The sequence below is a fragment of the Malus sylvestris genome, chromosome 15 (genome assembly GCF_916048215.2).
Source record: "Malus sylvestris chromosome 15, drMalSylv7.2, whole genome shotgun sequence".
In the NCBI taxonomy this organism is placed as follows: Eukaryota; Viridiplantae; Streptophyta; class Magnoliopsida; order Rosales; family Rosaceae; genus Malus; species Malus sylvestris.
This window is the reverse complement of record NC_062274.1, coordinates 9,095,276-9,120,368: the sequence shown is the minus strand read 5'-3', so window position 1 is coordinate 9,120,368 and position 25,093 is coordinate 9,095,276. Positions and strand designations below refer to the sequence as shown.

At 38.1% G+C, this 25,093-nt stretch overlaps 3 protein-coding genes across 10 annotated transcripts; 2 read left to right on the top strand and 1 right to left on the bottom strand.

Annotated features, from left to right (window-relative positions):
• Positions 1-1,610: 1,610 nt before the first annotated feature.
• LOC126604098 (PX domain-containing protein EREL1) lies at positions 1,611-7,680 on the top strand. 5 transcript variants are annotated; one of them, XM_050271200.1, is made up of 10 exons: positions 1,612-2,115; positions 2,737-2,847; positions 3,445-3,543; positions 3,727-3,813; positions 4,001-4,109; positions 4,240-5,024; positions 5,784-5,948; positions 6,067-6,309; positions 6,646-6,843; positions 7,208-7,680. In XM_050271200.1, exons 1-10 carry the CDS (start codon positions 2,026-2,028, stop codon positions 7,421-7,423), a joined length of 2,103 nt encoding a protein of 700 aa, XP_050127157.1. In that variant the 5' UTR covers positions 1,612-2,025; the 3' UTR covers positions 7,424-7,680. The 5 variants fall into 5 exon arrangements, with proteins under 5 accessions (XP_050127159.1, XP_050127157.1, XP_050127158.1 ...); XM_050271201.1 differs by having other exon boundaries at positions 1,967-2,115; positions 2,737-2,890; positions 3,453-3,543; XM_050271202.1 differs by lacking the exon at positions 3,445-3,543 and having other exon boundaries at positions 1,611-2,115.
• A 596-nt stretch (positions 7,681-8,276) lies between these two features.
• On the bottom strand, positions 8,277-12,295 carry LOC126604104 (adenine phosphoribosyltransferase 5-like). Of its 4 annotated transcripts, none has more exons than XM_050271216.1 (7): positions 11,923-12,294; positions 11,673-11,783; positions 10,232-10,324; positions 9,547-9,696; positions 9,375-9,433; positions 8,814-8,880; positions 8,277-8,554 (listed from the first exon to the last, which is right to left on the bottom strand). In XM_050271216.1, the coding sequence occupies exons 1-7, from the start codon at positions 12,011-12,013 to the stop codon at positions 8,454-8,456; spliced, it is 672 nt and encodes a 223-aa protein (XP_050127173.1). In that variant the 5' UTR covers positions 12,014-12,294; the 3' UTR covers positions 8,277-8,453. The 4 variants fall into 4 exon arrangements, 3 of the variants coding, with proteins under 3 accessions (XP_050127173.1, XP_050127171.1, XP_050127172.1); XM_050271214.1 differs by having other exon boundaries at positions 8,277-8,528; positions 8,808-8,880; positions 11,923-12,287; XR_007616481.1 differs by lacking the exon at positions 9,375-9,433 and having other exon boundaries at positions 8,277-8,528; positions 8,808-8,880; positions 11,923-12,292.
• Positions 12,296-21,644: 9,349 nt separating this feature from the next.
• Positions 21,645-24,902, top strand: LOC126601724 (uncharacterized). Its single transcript, XM_050268473.1, has 2 exons — positions 21,645-21,924; positions 22,462-24,902. Exons 1-2 carry the CDS (start codon positions 21,859-21,861, stop codon positions 24,715-24,717), a joined length of 2,322 nt encoding a protein of 773 aa, XP_050124430.1. The 5' UTR covers positions 21,645-21,858; the 3' UTR covers positions 24,718-24,902.
• The last annotated feature ends 191 nt before the right edge of the window (positions 24,903-25,093 follow it).

Here is a 25,093-nt window from a genome sequence, read left to right as displayed (position 1 = left end):
ATGTACGCTTATAAGAAGATAATTGCTACATAAGAAACCGTAGTTTCGTGATCTAAAACAAGTCACCCCTAATATCAACTACTTAGGGGTGAAAATACGGGTCTTTGGGCCCGTGGATCCAGAACTTATTAATCGGCTTTATGTAAAAGCATCCAGTTTTTATTTTTGATTTTTAAAATGGTCCAAGTTGGACCCGGCTTGTTAAAAACAAGTCCATATTTTTTATGCGTGGGCAACCCGACCAGATCGTTAAGGGTTGTCATGACACTTGTTATTTTATTAGTAGTCCACAATGAAACCCATGATCCATAATTCCATATCTATCAAACGCTAAGAAATAAAACAACGATCAAACTTCTTCAAACAAAGAGTCATAAGAGTCCCTTAAGAACATTTGGTGCTATTGATTTTGTTAGATGTAATTTTTTCGTAACAAAAATATTTAGAGATTATTTTATACTTTGTTTTGTTATACGACATATGATTGAAAACAGATATGTTCCACTAATAAAAGTACATAAAATCGAACCGACTCAGACTCATTTAAAAAGAAAAAATTTGTGTGTATCCAACCAAAATGAACCCGGCTCAACTCGCGCCCACCCCTAGAACTGCTTGTTGGTTTTAGCAATATTAATATTCTTAATGCCGAAAGCTTCAAGTTCAGAATCTCCCCTTAATCAAAATAATACTCCGCAAAACTCTAGGCTTTAGCTAGACCTAGCAATGCGGTCGTGGTTTTACAGGTGCATATTCTGTCGTTTTGGTCCAAAGTGAAAATTAGCTCAATTTAAACACGAAACAACACGACTCGCAAATTTTAACTATTAACACAACACGACTTGTTTCCTTCCTTTTTAAACGCAATAATAATGGGTTGAACTTGTTATCAACACGATCATCAATGCTCATTCCCAAACACTAGACTTTTTGTGCGTGTGTTCGACCTAGTTTGGGAGTGAGGTGCTTAAAAAAAAAGCACCAATGAAAAAAAACTGTGAGGGTTTTAGGTGTTTGGTAAACTGAAAAAAAAGGGCTTATTTTGGAAGCTGCTGTGAGAATAAGCTGAAATCAAAGGAAAAAGCTGAAGCTACTATTTGCAGCTTTGGAAAAATGGTTTTTTTCAAAGCACACGGAGCTACAGTGCTCCTTTAACGAAAAGACCCACTATCAGACTGCTTTTTTTTTCCAAAAGCACTTTTACAAAAAAGTTTACCAAACGCTCTGCTGATTTATTTCACAGCCGCTTATTCTCACAGCACAGCCACTTATTCTCACAACAGCTTTTTTTCAAAGCACAGCAATACCAAACCAGCCATTCGTTTCGTGTTATCAAGGTGTGCAGAATTTCGCCAACTCTAGCGTAACGATCCAAATGGGCCACTAGCAATTATGGGCCATGAGGCCCATGATGACAAACCTTTATGCCGAAGCAAATGGTCCAAAATAGGCATCCGATGCTTTCTCTGTCCCCGCCGTGAAGCTCAATGCAACTGCAAACGGAGACAGTTAGGTAAGACTGTTAATATTACCCCAAAAAAAGCAATTAATTTTTTTTTTTTTTCCAGAAAATAATTAAAATTAAATTAAATTAAAAGAAAAAAGGAGGAGTGCGTGGGATCGGTGGAAACGAATACTGACAGACTCGGAGAAAAGAGAGAGAAGACTTGGCGATTGAGAATTTTTGCTACACAGCTGCAAAGGCGACACGCAACGCAACGGCCGCCCTCCGCCGGCTCTGGTTAGCCACATAGTCCATTCACCTGCTAACGTGCGCCATCGCTTTTGGAGTGACGACGAAGCAGAACAATGGAGGCTCTGCGGACGCCACCTGTCCGTTGTGTTTTGTGAATGAGTATTGACTCTCCTCGGCTGGTTCGTCCGATCCGATAGCCAAAACGCTAGCTTCCTCTCTCTGGCCGTTCGCCATTTGTTGAGGGAGAGTGGGCGATGATCGATTTCGATTCTTAGAGAGAGAAACAGATAGGGAGTTTTAGAGAGAGAGAATTATAGGAAGATCGGAAAATGCAGAGACGGAGTCCTCCGAGGCACAGACACGATGGGACTTCGCCGCTGCCGCTTGGGATGGATTGGAGTCCTGCTCCTCGGAAATGGGTTCGTCTGCTTCCGCTCTTTCTCTCAATTCCAATTATTTCAAGTTACTAACTTTGGAAATTGTGTAATTGAAGATCGTTACTTTCTCATTTAAGCTTGTATTTATTATTAGTTCGATTGTGATTTTCGTATAATCCATCAGATAATCAGTTATGGAGTTTAGATTCACTTCCTAGGGTTTAGCTCAGTTTCAGCATGCACTCACATTAACTGTTTTTACTCTTTAATTATCTCTTGTTAATTGCAACTTGTACCTTATAAAATCACGATTTTACTTCGTCAGCAAGTAATTTCATTTTTTTTCGCGATTGGCTTAAGATGATCGTATAACCACTAGGAATGATAACAATATAATCTGCAAACAGAAGTTGAGACGGATCTACTCTTCAATCACCATGTTACCGAAAGAAGAAAATGCGTTTTCGTATTAGCAACCTCTTCAATGAAATGAACAAATTTGACCTTTTTTATCAACAATTTGCATTTTTGTTCTCATTTGCGGATAAGCTCGTTGCATTGTTCTTTCCTGCCACAGTGGCTTATATAAATATATTGCCAATCATTGTTACAAATACTCACTGGGTATCTGTCTAATCCAAAAGGCTGACATTCCTATTGCAGAATGGACGGGACACAGTTTGGCCACATGATCCTCGCACAGGATGGAGTTATTGTGTCACTATTCCTTCGTGGGTTGTCCTTCCAAAGTCAAGAAATTCCGATCCCGTAGTGGTACTCAAATTGAACGACTCTCCAGTGTTTATCTATTCCCTGGGTTAGATGTCGTTTTATATTATCTTTTAGGACTAAGTACAATTAGGAAATCTGTATCCATGGTTGAACTTTTCATGTGTGAATCTTTCAGTATCTCCTATCAAATAGGTTATTGGAGCGTTATGGTCTTTAGGGTTCTGCAATGTTATTGGTTGCTATTATGGTCAGTTTGGTGAAAAGAATGTTAAAGGTGATCCTGTAGGTGCCTTGTCGTTTCTTGTGGGATATAGCAAGTCTTCCTTATATTACAGTAAAATGTTTCCGACTATGCAATTTAATCACGTGGTAATCTATGATTGTGACAAACTTGATGTCATTCGATTATAATATAGATATTCTGTGTGGCAGTCAAGATTAAGATTTCTATTTGGATAAATCCAACATTTTTTTCTGTTGGATTTGTGTAACATATAGATAATAGATTGATCATAGCTTTTGGTGAAATAAACATTTATACTACCTACATGCGCAATGGTTATTTCAAGCTCATTGTATTTCGCATTTGTTCACTACCAGTCTTTTGCATGGGTTCTATTATAACATTTTAAGGGACAGTTCTACAGGGTTGAGGTTGGTGTACAATCACCAGAAGGTATTACAACTACAAATGGAGTGTTAAGAAGATTTAATGATTTTCTGAAGTTATTTAGTGATGTAAGTACTGACTTTGGATTGTCTGTAAAATAGGTATTTACTTTATGTTAGTATGGTAATTCATATGAAACGACAACCTGGTTGTTTTCTAAGCACTACTTTAGGAAACGCACTGTTGATTTTCCCTTTGTTAAACTAATCAAAGGACATTCTTAATATTTGTTTATTGGCTGTTACTTGTAGCTTAAAAAGGCATTTCCCAAGAAAAATCTCCCACCAACTCCACCCAAGGGACTTTTGCGGATGAAGAGCCGGGAACTGTTGGAAGAGGTAGGTAACATGAGTGTCGTTCAATGGAGGACAACAAACTCACACTAGTGTAGTTCATATTCTTAACAAGGGGGGATTACTCTTAACTGGAAAGTGTAATATACAATTTCAACCTTCAAATGTGTGTGTACTCGTACACATCTAAAGGGGTGATTAATATTCTTAAGAAGTTTCAGTTTTGTTGCAGAGAAGGTGTTCGTTGGAGGCTTGGATGACAAAGCTGCTATCGGATATTGATATATCAAGAAGCGTTGCAGTGGCGTCCTTTCTTGAACTAGAGTCTGCAGCTAGGTCTTGTATGTGACTATCTTGTGCATGAGTGCTGTGACACATCCCTTTTTTTTTTTTTTTTTTTTTTTTCTGTGTTAACACAGATTCCTTTTATAGAGTTTTAATGTATTAGTTCCTTGTCATAATACATTTCAGCGTTCCAAGATGCAAGCCAAAACACTTCAGACGCGAGTTCGCTTCAATCACCTTCTTATTCTACCTTACCTGCCATTGTAGGGAGTTCATCAATCACACCAGATTACGGAAGTGATACTGCTTATGAGACATCTGAGCTAGGAACACCAAGGCTAGGAAGGAATGACAGTTCTGACATTGGTCTCGAAGATCTGGTATTGGATGAAGATTTAACAAGCCCAATAGAAAAGCTTGTGAAGTATGGCATGACCAATATTGATGAGGGACTATTCATGGGACACACAATACTAGAGGAGTTGGAAGGCCTTCCTAAGCATAAAGTGAATGCTAGACATGTCAATAATGTTGTAGGGAAGGATACATATAATGGAAATGCTTCTAAATCTTCAATTCTAGCTCGTAATGGAATGGAACTTTTCTCTGAGCCAGAGCGTAGTAAAGTATTCAACCATGCTCGCAAGCTCTCAAATGAAAGTGTGGGAAGTGATGCCAGTTCTCTAAGAGGTAGTGAAATGTCCAACTCTGGTGTTCCAAACTCATCTGGTGATGGATCTCTTGACCATCTTGGAGGTGCTGAGGTTTCAAGCATTATGGAAATGCTGGGCAACACAGAGTTACAACCTTCAGGTGGCACTCAAATAGTTCTCCCATTAGATCCGCGAAACAAATTGAACAGGGTTCTCTTGACCATGCAGCGAAGACTAGTCACAGCAAAAACAGACATGGAAGATCTTATATCTAGACTCAATCAAGAAATAGCAGTGAAAGATTACCTTGCAACAAAGGTATGTCAAATTAAGTTGATCATGCTCTTCATGATTTCAATTGCTAGAATTATATTTGTTTGGGATGGAGAACTTCTTGATTGTATCAAATTTGGTTATTTGTAACATGACATTTTTAAAGGACACAAATAAGTACATTTTCAATTTAAGGATATCTAATAGGAGAAATAAGCCATTATAAATAACCTGGAAGAAATGTTTGTCCCGTGCCAAGACCACTTGGAAGCTTGTCATAAATTCTTGTCCCAAACTTTTCACTATGAAATAAATATCCAGTAATTTTGCAGTGACATAGTGTCTAACATATTTCATATATAGATTACCTCACCCTCGCCTCCAGGGCCAAACCCTTACAGTTGCATTTCCGAGGCTTAATTGACAAAAATATTTGTTTTCCCCCTCAATGAAAAAGAAAATCCATGAAATTTAAATTGTATACTTAGTTTTTATGCTTGCTTTACATATACCTAATTATGAATTGCTGCACAAATAAATTGTTGATAAAAACTACTTTACAAAGACCCAATTATAAATTGTTAAAAAAAATTATTGCTCAAATAGTTTGAGAAGATTAATTGGGATATATTATGCATTGTAAATCCAATTGATTTCGATGGAAGAAGGATGAACACAATAGCTGTGACACTTACGAAGTTATAGATTTTGATAAAATCCAGTTACAGTCTGTCGGCTGAAAGAATTGGTACACCATTTGATTTCACAGAGGGAGTTCATAGACTAATTGATTGGGTCCTACAGGTCAAGGATTTGGAAGTTGAACTTGAAACTACTAGACAGAAGAGTAAAGAGAACCTGCAGCAAGCTATTTTAACTGAGAGGGAAAGGTTTACCAAAATGCAGTGGGACATGGAGGAACTCCGGCGGAAGTCATTGGAGATGGAGTTGAAGTTGAAGTCGGAACAGGTTATTGTTCTGGAAGTTTGTCTTTTCTACTTTTATGTCTTTTCATTTTTTTGGGGTCAGTCTGTGGCCATCTTTTTTATGATCTGGATAGTTATACGATATATTCAAATGCTACCAGGACAAGAAGTCATGTGCAGAGTCAACAAAAGATTCATCTGGTCGAGAGAAAGAGATATTGCCGCAGGAGTTGGATCCTTACAAGGAGCAGCTTGAGAATTTATCAAAGCAATATGAAGAGCTAGAAGCAAAATCTAAAGCAGATATTAAAGTTCTTGTTAAAGAAGTTAAATCCTTGCGCAATTCTCAAGCAGGACTGAAGCATGAACTTAGTAAATCACAGACGGAGAAATCTGAAGCTGAGGTATTTTGTCACTCGTCCAATAGTATTGTTGCATTCTAACTTTTTCAAACTAGTTCTTCTTAGGTTGTTGGGTTAAATTGGTTGTGCTTTCTGTTATTGATCCACATAATTGGTGTCCGTCCTTTTGATTATTACTTCACTTATATTCCGCAATACCCTGGAAGCTTTATGTTTTGGTCCTAAGACAGATGCATTGATAGAACAATATGGCACATTTTCATCTTGCTTTCAGAAACAAATTAAAAATTGAATTGATATGTAGCTGACGAGCCAGAGAGTAATCTATTAGTTAGGTTTGATGTTTTTCTTGTTTTCATTTATTTTTCTATTTTTCAGAAGCTCCGCCAACAGGAAAAACAAATGAGCAAGCTTGCAGAGACTGCTAGAAAAAAATTGTTGCATGAATGCAACGTTCTTCATCAGCAGCTTCAAGAATGCAATATCAATTTTCCTGTTGATGATTCTTCAATTCTACCAGAGGCTTCAGAATTGTTGGATGCTTCAGACAACCGTATCAGTCTCTTACTTTCAGAGGTACTTTCTACTTATTTCCCAAGTTTCTTTTGTTTGCCGACTTTTATTTTCTGGCATATGGTCACATTACAACACTTCCAAATTTGGCGCATCTTCAATATTAAAATTAAATTTGTTTGTATGAGAAACATAATGTGCTGCACGTTTATATGTTTCTTGCTTCAACGATCAGTTGTAAACATTTGTTACGTATGGATGGCAGCATATTAACCGTTAAATTATACTTTTCCTAAATGGTTCTATATTTGACGTAGTGAAATTCCATTTGAGTTTGAAGTAACTTTAAAGCATACTGATTTTTGGCTTAAGCATTGTTCCCATTCTCATAAACCATGTCTGAAGTAACTTTGCAATAATTGATCAGGCACAACTCTTAGCTCAAGACAGTGTAGCTACTAGTGAAGTTGACAACCTCGATGATGATACGAGGACAACAGACAATGAGTTAAGGAAGATTCTGGCAGAAATTTTTTCAGAAAATGCTAGATTACGGAAACAGGTGAACTGTCTCATACGTCGTGCTCACAAAACGGATGTCCAATCTATGAAAGACGAAGTCCCTGAAGACGAACTTCACTGACGAGTAAGTAGGAAGGTGTAAGGATGAATATTGTAAATTTTGTCCTTCAAAAGAAAAAAAAAGAAGGAATAATTTGGCCACTCGCATCGTCTGTTGTTTCATGTATTTCTTGTTACACGACAATTCAAGCTTGTGGTTACACATATACGAGTCTCAAGAAAGTTTGTGCAATCTCTGGTTTACAGGAATGTTGTATTATTTTTTTCTGCGATGGCACCAATAAACGAAAGAGATGAATGGAAATTATTAGTGACAAACGTGTTTCTCTTCTGTTTTGGCTTAGAAATTTGAAAGTAGCTCTGCTCTTTTCCATTGTATGCACGTATAAGCGAATCATAATTTTGTCAAACTTTTCGGACGCCAGTCTGCTGGCCGTTTCAGCTATAAACATTAACCCTACGATGTTGCTGCTTGTCCTTCGGTACTGCTGCCTTTTGCAAACGTAGTTGCAGCTTTCCTTTCATTTTCCTTGGTTAAAAATTGACATTCTAGGTTGTGACGTAAATTCTTCATTGATTTGTTTAAATATCCGACTTTAGGTATTTCATGACACAAGTGAACGAATTAGGGAGATGATTTCGACGCTCCAAAGATCACTTCCCGCACTCACTCTCAAGCGTGAGGAGTGCGGAAATGAAGTGCAAGCATGTACAACCAGCCTGCAGTAATGAGCTTTCCTTTTTCTAATACAACGGAAAGAGGATTTTGAACACAAGCTCAGGTGCATGGATAAATGCTCTTAACCACATGAGCAAAGCTGCTTTCGATTTCTTTGGTTGGCATGCATTCGAGCAAGAGAAACCAAAATATGTCTTGGAGCCTCTTGCTTGGCAAAATAAATGAGCATTAGAGATTTAAATTGAATAATTTGCCATAATGCAGCAACGAAGTTTCCATTTTAAGAATAAATCAATCTCTCGAAAACAACATTCGTCCATGAATTTTGTTCGAAATGGCTAATGTTACATAGTAATCTACACGAGACGGAGACAAGGGAATGGCGAGCATTGTGCAGCGGAACTCGGTCACCCTAAACATTCACGGCCATTTTCCCAAGTGAAGCGTCATTGTTTCTGCAGTCAGCCCAAGCAGAACTCCAACAGAACTGCATGAATGAAAAGAATTTAATATCTAACTTGGGAGAACTTGTAGGAGACCAGCACACTTGATGACCTAGCGAATACTTGTCTGAACCGTTAGACCAACATATCGCTCTTGATCTAACAGTTCAGACAGTGTTTTGCGGTCAAATTTCCCACGTCAAAAGGGCTTGCTTCAGATCACAATCGAAGGCGAGACTCATTATATGCCACAGACGGGAAAACACAGGGACAACGAAATTTGAATCGAAATAAAGGAGAATGGTGGGAAGTATTAGTACTACCTCAACAGCAGTTATCTAACTGGCGTGGCTCCACAAGGATGTAGAGTGGCTTTCCATTAAGCCTGCACTGTCCCTGAAATGTCACAATCATCATTCATCAAGAGCAGCTCAACTGCATTGCACTTGAGATATCAAAAGACTTACGAGTAGCATGCACTCAATACACAACAATGCTTTCGAATTTGAATATCCCTGAAGTTTTAGGTCAAATTATGATGCCCGTCCCTAGAGTTTGGTACCCGTAGGTTCATCTTTCGCAATTTTAGATTTTAGTCTGAATTTTTAGGTCAAATTATGATGTTGGTCCCTAGAGTTCGGTACCTGTAGTTTCGTCTTTCGCAATTTTAGTACCCTATTTATCAATGGTTGCAACCCAAGGACGATAATCTACCTTGACATTAGCCACTCACGTAGGTCACTCGTTGAAAAATTGCAGCAATGACAAATGACTGGCCTAAAATCGCGAAAATTGAAACCAGAGGTACCAAAGTGGAACTTCCGCCAAACTACACGGACTAGAATCGTAGTTTAGCCCAACTTTTAAGTTAATAAATGCTTAAACATTACCTTAACCTCAGGCAACCCAATAACGCATCCACATTCGACCACTTCCGCCCCAACACGTTCTAGAAACACAGAAATTTGTTTTGGGATGATGTGAATTTCAAGTAGGGTACTCAAGCAGTATAAGGAAGAAGATGAACAAGAAATAACAAACGCCTCAACAGCAACCACTCACCTAAAAGTCTTATTGCTGCTGATAAGGTCCCACCGGTAGCTATTAGATCATCAATTACCAATGCACGTTCACCGGGCTGAGCAGCACCAACGTGCATTTCTAAGCAGTCGGTTCCATACTCGAGCTCATACGCTTCTGAAATTACTTCTCCTGGATAAGCAGCATTGTTAAGTGAAGATTAGCGTACAGCGAAAATGAAAAATGCAAGGCACAAAATAGACGCTACATCAACAACCAAGACCTCACTTCCAAACATCCCAATGTTGGAGTAAATTTTGCCTAAAACCGGTTATCTATCACGTGACGAGAGAGAGAGAGACAGGTTGTATATTGTGGTAAAAAAGAAAAAGAGCCAACAGCAACGTCGCCCTAGTAAAAAAGGCCTTATCCTAAATGAAACTAAGCACTAAACAATAGATAAAAAGCATTTTACCAGACATTAAAACTAGGGCTAATTGTAAAAATTAGCGCGCTGACTGCTTAAACGATGGGGGGCAATACTTTAACAGCCAAATCCAGTAGACCTTTCAAAGGCTCAAGGGACACTAGCTTTATATTATAACTACTTCAAAAGTTGATTAAGGAGGACTGAGTGCATGATTAAAAAGGTAATTAGCTCCTGGACATTAAAAAAAAAAAAAAAAAAAAAACCTAAGCAAATCGAGCTAATTAAAGTTGAGCGTACCCGGCAACTTTCTAGGTTTACGTAAAGGGACAAACTTGGCACCAATTGCTAGAGCAACTGAAGGACCAAACATGAACCCTCTGGCTTCCACTCCTGCAGATTAGTCATAAAGACAAGAAGTATGAAAAGCAGACCACGTAAGAATTAATTATATAATAAAATTTATAATTAGGGTTGTCGTTATCATGCTACTATTTGGTAAACTATATCACCAACTTGAAGAAAACAGTGATTGATTAAGGCCAATAATTGGGACGGTCCAACGTTCAAAACACCCTTCTTTTTAGCAATGACTGTTCATCTGTCATGAGGACAGCAAAATGTTGATGAACATCCACTCGGAGTTAACCATCCACATCAATAGCTAACTTTCTTCACTTACGTAAAGTGCCGACAGGAAAGCAAAGGTCTCAAGGAGCAAAAAGATTGATCTGTGAGAAATTAGTGCTTATCCTTTAACTCGGGAAACTTTCTCTTGCAGTAATGACCGATACAAGAATGCTATCCTTACCACATTTGGACCGCCTCTCAAATAGAGGTGGGACCTACCTCTATTGGAGAGGCGGTAGGAACGTGGCAAGTGTAGCATTAATCGAAACCAAAATGATGATATCCGAAAGATTAACTTTTTGTGGAATAGTAATGGTATCAGGTTGGTAATTAACATGATGGTCACACAATCAGCAGCAACAGAAATTTCTCAATTGTTTGAGAATGCAGTTGAGGTTAATAGTTTTATTAATCAAAATATACGAACAAAATCGTAGAATTTCACAAAAAAAAAAAAAAAAAAAAAAAATCCTTAAAAATCATAAAGAATGCATCGACAAAATTGTTCGTGAATTGGTCAATGAATCTTCTATGTGTCCAAGCAACCCGAAAAATGCAGCCGTGTAGAAGAATGCAATCAGCTTAAGCAAATTATACAGAAAAATGAAGAAATCTGCTCTGTTTTGAGCTTGTGATCCCACTGCATTAGCCGTAGATATAATTATTGAGGGGAATAAATTCGGAAAACCATTCCACATTAACAAAAGTGGTCAAATTAGAAAATCATTAATCTGTAAAAGTGCATAAAAACAAAATAGGAAAAATTATAAACTAATTTGGCTAAGATTAATGATGTATGAAACCAAAAAACAAGCCTTTCAAAGATATGGAAAATCTTCAAAGGCATCAGCAAGGATTGCAAATCCAGAAATTTATTTCTCAAAACAATCGAAGTGGGGAAAAACCAGTAAAACCCAAGAGCCAAAAGACAAAGTTGCAGACAGCAACTCATAAATTAACTAATTAAGCCCACATTTTAATATTCACAACATTAACAAACCTTAAAAAATACTTCAAAAATTTGTACATATATACAGATGTATTATATATATATATTGAGAGAGAGAGAGAGAGAGAGAGAGAGAGAGAAGGAGTGAGAGGGGGAGAGTACCGGCGACAACAGAGATGTCCATGTCTCTGTAGCGATCAACAAAAATGTCGACAACATGCTTGAAGGCCTTGTGATCAAGCAACAATGTTGTTATGTCTTGAAACATTATCCCTGCATACATACATAATAAATAATAAACAAATAACCACACAAATCATCAAACTTCACAAAAAAACACTGACAATCTACTTAAAAAAAACAACAAATTAAAAAAATAACCCAACAAAATAAACAACTAAAAAAATGGAACCTGGTTTCGGAAAGTGAGGCACAACCCTGATGGCTTCTGATATGGCTTGGAGCCTTGGGTCTCCTTTCAGTCCATTTTCTGCTGCAAACATTCTCTCTCTCTCTCTCTCTCTCTCTCCCTCTGGTTTTTCTCTCTTTCTCTCTCTACAAATACTCGAAAGGAATGGATTCTGCTCTCTGGGTTACGAAAATTTATGGGTTGAAATATATGTCAAATGGGTTTTGGGTTTTTGGGTTTTGGGATTTTCCCTCCTAAAATCTGAACAGCAAAGCTCAAATCTTTGTTCTTTCTTCTCTCTCTCTCTCTCTCTCTCTCTCTCTCGGTGCGTGTTTGGAGTAATTGCTGGCTAGTGGTTCTTTGTTTTCTTCATTTATTATGCTGGCCAAACCACAGCACTTTGGAAGATACGTAGGGGAAGTTTGATGGTGACGCGGTTTAATTGCACGTGTACTGCACGCTGCACGCTGCACGCCTTTTGCTGTACCGATGCACCCTCCAATCCGACGGCCACGATCCTCCTCAAATCCCACCCTCCTCGATCAATCCAGCGTAACAGTAAAATAACACCACCGGCAACGCACACTGTAACTTTGCCCCGTTTTTCCCTGCATGCACTTTTGTGTATAACGAGGTAGAGGGCATCATCGTCATTCCACATTAATTGACGGCTAACTATTGGCAGAGAATCCAGCCGCAGGAGATTTTGCAGATTTTGGAGGTGGTCCCTAGGTGGTCCTGCACGCCCATCCCCTTTAACACATGCTTACCTGGCTTGGCCCAATCTTATTCCGCCCTACACGTGGCATGATCATCCGAGATACACACTAGATCAGCGACGCATTAGTTTGTCGTTTCCTTCTATTGACCATATATTGTTACTTTATTTCCGTGGGCCCTGGTAGTGGATACGATGAGGTCACGGCTCTCAACTAGTGGAAACCATGCCCAACGCTCCATAGGGCGCGTGCTAGACAAACTCCCGTGAAAAACTGTTGTTCTAACATGTGACTGTTGTTCTAACTTGTGAAAGAAACGCATTAGGGACGCAAGTGGGGAGCAACACATGGAAGGAGATTGACCCCACGAATTCAAATCAACGGACAGGATCGCTGTTCATGTGCACGCGAGTGTACCTTCTATACAACATGATAACATGATCATTTAGATCTCCCATTTTCATCCACGGACCACTCTATATAGCCTACACAAACTCTCTCCCTCCCAAAGTGTCTCAAAACTCAAATCTCTCCTTTTTTTTCTTTTTTTTTTTTTAATTTCCTTGCATTGACTTCATAATTTTACATTTTATAATGACTAGACATTTTTTTAATATATCTCTCGTATAAGATGTATTGAGAATATAAATGTTAAGAACATCTCCAAGTAAGGAATACAAAAGTTTCCACCAACAATAATAGTTAAAAAAAAAAGGCAACATTAGTGTTTTTAAACCTAAATATTAGTGGCATAATGCGATTGACAGCAAAAGCGGTTGCTATCTAATTTGACATCAACTTTAAATCTAGTTAAAGTGATTATTTTTTTTTTGTTTTAAAAATACTTATTATTATTATGAAAAGTAATTAGTGCAATCTCTGAAATAATAGCTTACATTTGTCATATCGGGTGAAGACAAAATTTTTTTTTTATTTTTAAAAGTGCTATATAAGCGTTCAAATTTAAATTTTATATTTAAAATTTAACATCTCATTTAGAGATGCTCTAAGGAAACTCTCCATGAACTCTCTGTCATCTCAAGTTTTTGTCACAATGTTTTATAATGTTGGCACGAGAATTGACGTTAAATTGTGAGATAGCAGAGAGTCCACAAAAAGTTCCACTTTGAGAAGTCTTCTTAGCATTTCTCTTAATGAGAAAATAAATACACATGTTATAATTTTTTTTTAAACAAACGATATTATCTACACTAAAAAGAAGATGATGAACTTAGCTTCACAATGGACTAATAATAATATGATTTAAATTATAATTGAATTGAATAATTACATTACATAACAATGGTATGGATACACTTTTAAGTTCATTCCCATTTCAGACCAATTTCACATGTTTTCCTCCCTCATTACATCTTTATGTTGTCTCCTCGTACGGTGCTTTTGGATGGTGGAGATCCACCGCCGTAGTCTGAGATCACATCATGGCCGTCAAAATCAAATATCGGCCTAGGGTATGATGCAAGATCTTAGGCTTTTCTGGTTTACACGTAAAGTCAAATGCAAGGGTAAAAGAGTAAAGTGAAGAAGAAGGTCCACACACTCCTAACCTATGGACTTGACGACTCTAATTTCCCCATGCACCAATCGTTTATGTTTTGGTGTTCAATTGCACCCGGTCTTCCACAAACATGACGTGGATCATGTTAAACGTGAGTTCCAGATGCATACAACTTTGATATATATTGTTGGCAAATCGTCTACCAATGAAGTTTTATAATCTGTTGTTATGTAACATCGTATCGTATCTGCTTTTTTTCTTCGTTTCAAATAACTACGAGTTTGATCTGGTTCCATATTTCTTTGTTGGTTTTGCAAGGTATACTTGTTTCAATTCTAACTCTTGAACTAGAGGAAGGACCTACCCACCGATTTTGAGAGCGGTTTACAATTCTAAATTGCCAGTTGACAAAGGAAGACCACACTTGTTGGAGAGTTTTTCCTGATTTAAAGAAATTAAGATCGATTCTCCCCTCCTCATTTGAAGCTACAAAAATCCTTAGTCCAAGAGTTTTTTAAAACATTATTGATGTAAAAAAATGTGAATTAAAGATCTCACTAAATTTAACATTTTCATGGCTCGATGGATTATTTGATAAGCCAAGGATTTTTGTGTTTTTTTTTTGTATTTCAGAATAAGATTAACCAACATGTTAATTAATCGATTACGATAAATTGAATCATAAATGATATGCATGGCTACTTTTTTGTGATATACATAATTACTCACTCTGTAATAATGATTGTTAACAACATAGTCCTCACCTGAAGCTACGAAAATCCTTAGTCCAAGAGTTTTATAAAACGTTATTGATGGAAAAAAAATGTGAATTAAAGATCCTCTATATTAAACTTTTAAATTTCTAGATAGATAATTTAATAAGTCAATGATAAATTTTTCACATGTTTTAGAATACGGTTAATCAACATATTAACTAATCGATTATCATAACTGAATTAGAAATGATATGCACAACTACTTTTTTAGTGATATAGATAGGGGTAAATTACACAGTAGCCCCTCAGGTATTGAGGTTATTACAACCTCATACAACAACTTTAAAACATTTCACTTTCATACCTCATGTACTATTTTATTTCAAAACAACACCTCCGTTAGATTTTCCATCCAATTGACTGTTAAATGCTGACGTGGCTGCCACATTTGTGCTGATGTGGCTGCCACATGGCAAAAAAAATAAATTTTTATACATTAACAATATTATAATATTAACCCTTAAAAAAAAAAAAAAAAAAAAAAAAAAAAAAAAAAACCAGAAAACCCGAACCCATATCCCCTTCCCCACAACCCCACATCTCACCCCCACCCCCTTACCCATCTCTTCCTTCCCGTCAGTCTGTCCCCACCCCCTTACCCATCTCTCCCACTCTTCTTCTTCCTCCACACCATCCCCAACACACTCCCTGACACCCTTTTTTCAATTCCTTCATTCCCTCTCCTTCTCTAGGGTTTGAACTTCGAATTCCACCCATCTCCCCACCTCTTCCCCCGCCACCCTCTGCCTCCATGCGTCTCCTTCCCCCAAAATCCATATCCCCCTCCACCTCTCCCGCCTCAAAGCCCCCACCTTTAATCACTTATCTGCTTTTTTTCCACTATTTTTCTTAGAAACCCCTGCAACCCAAATACCTGCAACCCACTACCTGCAAAACCACAACCCGCAACCCACTACCTGCAAAACCACAACCCACAACCCACAACCTGCAACCGTCGCCCGGGGGGGGGGGTCGCGAGCTTATCATCGACGGGAAGGGCAGAGGTGCCTAGATGGGTCGTCGCGGGGGGGGGGGGGTCACGGCAGGTGGATCGTCACGCCGGGGGGGGGGGTGTTCACAGCAGGTGGGTCATCGTGGGGGGGGGTCACAGCAGGTGGGTCATCGTGGGGGGGGTCACGGCAGGTGGGTCGTTGCGCCGGGGAGGGTGGGTCACGGCAGATGGGTCGTCGCGCGGGGGGGGGGGGGTTTCATAGCAAGTGGGTCGTCGCGAGGGGGAAAGGCAAGTGGGTCTTCGGCGGGAGGGGGAGGGGTTTGGTTTCTTCTTCTTCTGGGGGAGTTACAGATAGGTGGGGGAAATGAAGGGGATTGGGTTCGGGTTTTTATTTTTTTTTATTTTTTTATTTTTTTAAATATGGTTAATATTATAATATTATTAATGTATAAAAAATTATTATTTTGGCCATGTGGCAGCCACATCAATACAAATGTGGCAGCCACGTCAGCATTTAACAGTCCATTGGATGGAAAATCTAACGGAGGTGTTGTTTTGAAATAAAATAGTACATGAGGTATGAAAGTGAAATGTTTTAAAGTTGTTGTATGAGGTTGTAATAACCTCAATACCTGAGGGGCTACTGTGTAATTTACCCTATAAATAGTTACACACTCGGTAAGAACTAACACATTTAAGAGTACTTATTAACAAACCACAACATAATCATTTACATATCTTTTCTTTAAAAAACAAAGAATTGAGTAAGTAGCAAAATCTTTCTTTGGATTTCAAGAATCATAGTTCTCGGACCTCTATTCCAAATTTTGTGGCTGAGAATCTTCACATTAAATGAGATCCTTTTTGGATTGGGGACCTACAAACGTTGCGCATGATTTAGTTTATAATTAATTAATTAACAACTCGTGGACAAAGAACCATGAGGTTATAATGATGAAGCTTATCTCATGGCGTCACATCGTCTGAATACCTAACCGCAACCAAATCTTCAACCTTAATTATAGTAAATAATCTAGTAGATCAAGATCCTCACCAGCTGCGTGTTTCACTTCTAGGGATATAATAATTCAACAAATCACATAATCCGTACTATTAAAAATTGATCAAACGGTTGAAGTTATTATAATTTTTAAAGTAGACCCCTGTTTGTAATCACTTAATCAATTTTCAACGTCACGGATTCCTGATTTAGTGAATTACGAGGAAGGGATCCGGAGAAAATCTCTTTCATATAAAACACATTACTTGTTTGTTTGTTTGTTTGTATGAAATTAAAGCCTCTTTTGGTGTTTATGATTGAACTAGAATGAATACTTAAAAGGAAAATTATAATTAAACACTCGTGTTGAGCCATTTTTTTCGTTTGATTTATTTAATTTGATAGTGAATAATCAAGAGGCGTGTGTTAAAAAAACACCTCTCTACGTTAAAATGATAAATAAAAAAATTTGTGTCCAGCTACATATGGTAAAGGATGAATTACTTACGAAAAAATTGTGTCCAACTGTATTCCTTCATGTGTTTCTTTTTGGCTTTTTGAAAGTTTAGAGGAGATTAGTTATTCTAGGCCATACCCATAATATTGAGGTGGATGAACTTACGCATAACATCTAACTGACATCTGCCACTAATATGGATTTACGTAAAATTTACAGATTGCGCACTAATAAGGATTGCTGACAACGAGACTCAAACTTTAAAGGACCGACACACAAAATAGGAACCTTACCAACTAAACCAACCCTTGTTGCCATTCATGTGTTTCGTCCCCTCCTAATTCCTTCAATATGCAAAAAGCATTCACTTTTAACTTGAGTATATCCTCGAACACAATAAATTATCGAATCTAATTTAATCCTAGATACGAAATGAGACCTATATGATCATCCACTAAGCAGATTCAAAAATTAATAATCAGCTACTTGAGTAAGTCACATCACACACCTAGTCCTAGACTCATAGCTAACAAAAAACAATGATCGTTTCTTGTTTAGATATCACATCAAACAAATCCCTTTTCGTTTGTTTATAATTATCCTTTCCTTCTGCGGCAACGAAATATATGGGTTTGTCCACAGCATCTTAATATATTCTTTTTTACTTTTTTCGCTACATCTTTGAGTACGTTTTAGGAAAAGGTGTCTATTTTATTAGGGAATAGTTTAATCTTTATTAACTATTGAGGACTGAGGACAAAAAAGGGAGATTAGCTCGTGGATTTGTTAATTATTAGTGTGATTTATCCATTTAGCTCGATCTCCATGTACGAAGTGGAAGATTTGTGGGTTTGGGTTTGTTGATACATGTGATCACCCTTCACCAATCAAGTGTGTTTTGGAGCTTCTACTTGCCTCCTAAATTATTAGCCATCTTGATTACGACAATGAGAGATTAAGAAAGTCATTTGCCCTTGGAAAAGTTGAGGACATGAAGTTTGGACAAGTCTCCTATCAAATTAAATGAGTCTTTAATGCTTTGCTCTAATATTATTCTTCAAGAGATTTTTGGGGTCTACGAATTGTCCAACGTAATTCTAGACTTATTATTGGTGATGGTTTTCATTTTTAATAGTAAATTATTATCCTCTTTGTACTTGATTTTGGATAAACAAATCTCTAGTTTCGAGCAAAAATAGCCCTTAAACTAATGAGCTCCTAACTAAAATTAAGGAAAGGATTAAAAATAAATAAATAAACTCCAGTCATGTTCTGTATCCACAGAGATTCATCTAAGAGATCCTAAATACAGGGAGTGAGAAATGAGCTTCTAGTGGCTCTCTATAATATAACTGATGCTTACTGTTTCAATATTATTTTAAATAATTAATTAATTTCTATTGGCTAATTATTGTCTCATGGTCATTATGGCTCTAAAGTAGGGTGGTATGGTTGGAGTACAACTTACAGAGGTCATAGAATAACTTTTTGATAGATTAATTAAAACTTTGATGTATAAAATAGAGGGCATAACTGGAGATTTTCTAACTATCTCACCTACAAGATATTCAAAGTTTTGAGGAGTTTATAATATATTTTTCATCCGAACAACAAAAACATATTAAATACATATATAAATGTGGGTTCAAACGGCAACCACATTTGTCGAAGTTATTGTAGACATCGAAATTTCGGTAAATAAATGTTGACCGATAAATCAAAGTTTCAACGCTCATGTATTACATAAATTTTCCACGTAGCGTGTGTCTAAACAAAAAAGTGAAATAAGTTGGAAAAATCATCAAACAGGACACGTGTCAACACCTGGCAGAAACGACTTATTTCATCTGGGATATTATATTCAAAATTAGACCTTAGAAAATTCTATAAATAGAAGCCAATTTCATTCATTTGAGGGGACCAAAATCATTAGGCAAAATTCTTGAAGCTCTGAAGCTCTGAAACTCCGAAGCTCTCAAGCATCCAAGTTCCCGAAGAATCAAGAAAACTCTCTTCGTTCTTCGTTCATCGTTCATCATCCGTTCATCTTAAGATCAAGCCCCAACGGCCATTTGGATCAATAACGTCGACAAATCCACACATCCAACCGTTATTCAAGATCAAGCTTCAACGGCCCTTGAAGAAACACTCATCCTCAAGATCAAGCCCCAACGGCTCCTTGAAGATTCGCTCAAATCCACATTCAAAGATCAAGCCCACGGCCCTTGAAGAAACTTCCAACAGTTCATTCAAAATCAAGCTTCGACGGCCCTTGGATCAACGAAATATCCACAAATCAACACCTTACGGAGATCGAATCAGATGATCAAATTTGAGAGAGATTGTAACCCAAAACCATCAAATACAAATATTATTTTGTGCACGTTGTTCTTGTCTCTTTCGTTTTAGGAAATTTTCGTGTTCACAGTTATCCCTTCATAGACATTCTCGTAAATAAAATACATATTTGATATATATATAAAGAACAAATCTTACACACATGAGTGAGTGCATGTAGAGAGTCTAGTATAACATAGGTAGGTTTAAAACGAAAAATGATTTCAGCAAATGGCCCAATGGTAAGGGCGTGGCCTGCGGCTCCCTAATAAACAAAAAAATGTAGGACTCAGGTTTGATGCTTCGAGCTAGTGAGTTTGCTTGACAGTGGCAGGGTGAAATTCCTCATAGCCTCTTTGGGGCCAGAAGATTGGATAATTATGACTTGACACCAACTGTCCTTTATATATATATATATAAACTTTTGGCCTAATCGGATAAATGGTCCTCGTGGTCATAAGGTATTCAGATGATAGCCCCTGTGGTAAAAAAATTCGGATTTAAACCTATGTGGTCACAGTCTGTTAGGATTTAAACCATTGAAGTCTAAGTCTGTTAGGATTTATGCCCTTCTGTCATTCCTCCATTAGGTTTAGGTTGGCAAAATCGGATAAATGGTCCACGTGGTCATAACGTATTCGAAAGATAGTCCCTGTGGTAAAAAAAAATTAGATTTAAACCTCTGTGGTCTAAGTTTGTTAGGATTTATACCCGAAACTAGAAGTTCTGTCATTTCTCCGCTAAGCTTATAGGTGGAGCAGAGTTTCTCTGAGGAGACGCGACAGAACGAGGTGGAACTAATAAATCACATTATTCATTAAAATTCAAGATCTAATAAATCAAATAATTCAAAATGCCTTTATAAAATTAACGAGTTTTTGATTTCCGAATATCCAACAAATTAATTCTTTACTAGCCTCTTGCCACACGCATACGCGTGTGGCAATTGACATTTTTATATATCTTTTATTTAAATAATTAATTTACATATTTTAAAAAAATTATTTAAAAAAAGAAGAAGAAGAAATAAATTAAAAACGTGAAACCACCCACTAATGTGGGAGGTTTTGTTTTTGTTTTTTTTTATAATTTTAAATATTAAATTCATTCAAAAAAAAATATGGTTAAATACTTTAGCTTCTTTTGGTTCAATTGTAATTTATGAAATTCTTAAAGGACAATTTATGGTATTTTGAATGTTTCACCATTTTAGGGTGCTCACTTTATATATATAGATATATATCTTTTATTTAAATAATTAATTTACATATTTTTTTTTAAAAAGAAGAAATGAATTAAAAATTATTTAAATCCGATTTTTTTCTACCACAGGGGCTATCTTCCAAATTATTTATGACCACGGGGACCATTTATCCGATTTGGCCAACCTAAACCTAATGGAGGAATGACAGAAGGGTTTAAATCCTAACAGACTGTGACCATAGGCGTTTAAATCAGATTTTTTTTACCACAGGAACTATCATCCGAATACCTTATGACCACATGGACCATTTATCCGATTAGGCCTAAACTTTTTAGTGACCCTTGAATCAATAGCATAGATTAGGGGAGCATTAGACAAGCCGGGCCAAATCGGGCTGAGGCTTTGAACCTTAACTCAAGCCTTACCCATCAACCTAACAGGCCCAATGGATTAGGCCTAGATTAAAGGTTGGGCCGGGATTTGACTCTTCAAGCCTCTTTATCCAATCTTTTAATTAAGTCGGTATTCCATCCAAAACCTTTTCGCTTTATATGTCATGCGACTCGTGCACATCACTCATGGTTCCAATTCATCACACGCGTCACGCCGTCGCGCTTCCACGACCTATCCATTTGGGGGGACCACACACGGACTACCGCTCCTATTGCCAAATGGCGGGCAACCACAGGGTCCAACACGACGTCGCTTACACGTAAGATTGACTCTATCTATCCAAAAGCCCCCAAGAGTCGGCGATGCTAAAGTAGAAGGATGGTGACCTTGGTCTCATATGCTATCGTGCGCCCATGGCCTTCTGTTTCGCTCTGCAGAAGCTTCACCCCCATCTTCTTCTTCCTTCTTAGATTCTCCGATCGATTTTTTTGTCTGAAATTTTGAATTATCGAGTTCTGAGGAGATCGGAAATGGTTCCAACGGTGATGGCGGAGCCCTGATGTGCTCGGCAGTTGAATATCCATGGCCTTCTCTGCCGCCGCCGCTCGCTCCAATCTCCGGACCTCCTCTTCTCAACCCTACTGCAAGGTACTTTCTCTCTCTCTCTCTCTCTCTCTCTCTCTCTCTCTCTCTCTAGGTTTGAATAACTGCTGCATCTTGTGTTTGGTTTCCGAGAAAATAGAAGAAGGTAGGGAAATTAGGGGGAGAATACTGTGTAAGCTGACTAGTCGTATGCTGTTAATTAGATACAAATACAATGAATGTGATAATATAGGGTTTATAAGTTGTGTTTCAGATATTATTTTTAGGGCATTGAGGTGAAATTTGTTGAAATCTGGTAGCATTTTGCAGAATTGTAAGATTGCAGGGATTGATGTTAATGTGGATAAAGTCGAATTATTTAGGATTTTATGTGATTTTGTCGCTTGGGTCTAATTTTGCTTTGGGATTTGTTGCATTGCCATGCTGTTTGATTTCGATTTTGGCCATTTCATTGTACATGATTTTTCGTCCAACCGATAATAACAATCATTTACGAATTTTGATTGTAAATGATGCTTGTAATTTTGGCTTTGGTTTCTAATCGAACAAGTATTTACATATATGGGTACAACATTTCTGCAGTTGTGCTCGCTTAGATTTAGCACAAAGCAGAACAAAGTAGCTTTTAGAGCTACCACGGAAGGGAAAGGCTCTTCCTTGAGGGTTGTTCGATCAGTCTTGAATAACAGGAAGTCGAGCATTAGTGACAATGGAGCTTCTGAACCTGCAAGGATTCTTCTCGAGAGGTTGTTTGCACAGACACAGAAACTGGAAGAGCAGATGAACAGAAATTCTCGTCATCCTCAGGATGTCCAGCTAGGATTTAACCTTGAAATCCTTGAGTCTGATCTTCACGCTGCATTGGCAGCACTGAAGAAGAAGGAAGAAGATTTGCAGGATGCCGAAAGAAAAGTTTTCTTTGAGCACTGTGCATTGCACCGCACAAAGGAGGAGCTGGAGCAACGGGAGAAAGAAATTGCTGCAGCTTCTTGCAGGTATGAAAAAATAGGGGAGGAATTGAAGCAGGCTAATCTTCGCCTATCTTCTCAGGCCTGGCATATAGAGGACCTAAAGCTTCGGCTTAGAGAGAGAGATCAGGAAAATGCGGCTGCACAGTCGGCACTTTCTTTGAAAGAAGAGGAATTGGAACAAATGAGAAATGAATTGCTGAAAAAGAGTGAAGAAGCTGCTAAGTCCAAGTCTGAACTTGAATCCAAGGCTCACCTGCTGAATGAAGCCAATGAAGTTGTCAAAAAACAAGAAGTTGAGATTCAAGGACTCCGGAAATCTCTGCAGGAGAAAGAAGCAGAATTGGAAGTTTTTCAAATGCAGAGGAAGAATGAAGCGGAGAAACTAAAAGTTGCGGAGGACAAATTGGAGAAGCGGACAATGGAGTGGTTATTGGCACAGGAAGAACTTAATAAATTATCAGAGGAAGCATCCAGACACGCACGAGAAACTAATGAAACTTTAGAGGATTTCAGAAGAGTGAAGAAGGTTCTTGCTGACGTGAGGTCAGAGTTGGTTTCATCTCAGAAATCTCTGGCATCTTCTAGACAGAAAATGGAAGATCAAGGGAAGCTTTTGGAAAACCAATGGGAAGAACTTGAAGAACAGAAGGGAAGCATTACGTCTTACTTAACAACTCTGAAAGATGCCCAAATAGAATTACAGAGTGAAAGATCAAAGCTTAGGGTTGCAGAGGCTCAAAAGAATGCACTTGAACGTGACTTATCCATGGAAAAGGAGCTTATGGAAGATTTACAGGAGCTGTTGAAGAAAGAGAGGTACTCTTTGCATCAGGCTATCAATGGGATTTCTTCTCTCCAAAATAAGCTAGACAAGAAAAACGCTGAATTTGGGAAAATGCGCAATCTTCTGCAGGATAAGGAGTCGGAAATGGTGCAGGCTAAGATCGCAATTCAGCATTTGAAATCTGAGCGGGATACCTTACAGGTTATTTTGGATGAGAAGGATTCGGAACTTTTGAATGCAAGGAATAAGCTTGAGGAAGTAAATAATGAAGTTGCAGAGCTCAAGATGCTACTGAACAGTAAAGAGGACCAGCTTATTCAAGCAACTACTCTGCTCAAGGAGAAAGACGAACATGTAAACATGATGCAAAATGAGTTGAACGATACGAAGCTCAAATATTCAGAAGCTGAAACTGTGGTAGAACGGATTGTGGAACTCACTAACAAGTTGGTTATATCCATCAAGGATGATGAGTCGCTTGATGACATGAGCCACGAGTTACTGCCGCAACTATGGGAGAAACCAGCTGATGGTTTCGGGTTGCAAATAAAACATCTTCAAACTGAGCTTGAATCAGCAAGGGACAGCTTAAGAATAAAAGAAATGGAAGTTCTAGCTTCTCAGAGGGACCTCACGCTCAAAGACGAGGAGCTTAAGATGGTTATCGGGAGACTCGAAACAAAAGAAAAAGAAGTAAAGCAATTGAAAGAAGAGGCAGAAGACGCTAATGATCTGAGAAAGCTATATGCATTGGCGCAAGAGAGACTGGGGGAGAAGACCATTGGAGACTTGGCAATCGAGAAGCTTCAACTTGAGGCAGCCCAACTAGAAGTTGAAGCTGCGACCGGTGCACTCCACAAACTTACAGAAATGAGTGGGGAACTTTTACGAAATGCCAGCCTGAGCATTGAGGCCGATGGAAGTATATTCTTTCCAAATGGTTACGATCCTAGCATAAGCATGGTGGAGAACAATGAATGTTTAACTGAGGTGACAGCGGAAGTTGCCCGGATTTCGGCTTTGACTGATAAGCTTGTGAAAGAGGCTGGTGTTGTAAGTGCAGGGCCTGCTGCAGGTCAGTAGGGGTAATTTATGAGCTGGTGAGCTTATATCGTGTACAGATATGCCACTGATCTATTTTCCTAGATTTGGTGCAGTAATCGTCTGCAGCACTCACCATAAGGCATCTAATATGCAGATGCCAAACCAATATAAACGTTGTACAATGTGTGATTCATAAATGATTAATGGTGTTTTTAGTTCGTTAATGTTGTGTACTTTAATCTTTTTATCTGTTTTCACATCCTTTCGTTGGACACCGCTTGGCTTCTTTCAACTGCAGTTTGACATATGCAGGAGAACAACCTACAAAACATGGCTACACTGTCACGTTATGTCCCATGCCAAAGAAACAAGGATATATGGCAAAGAATCTTACAAATGTCGCAGGAACGATATC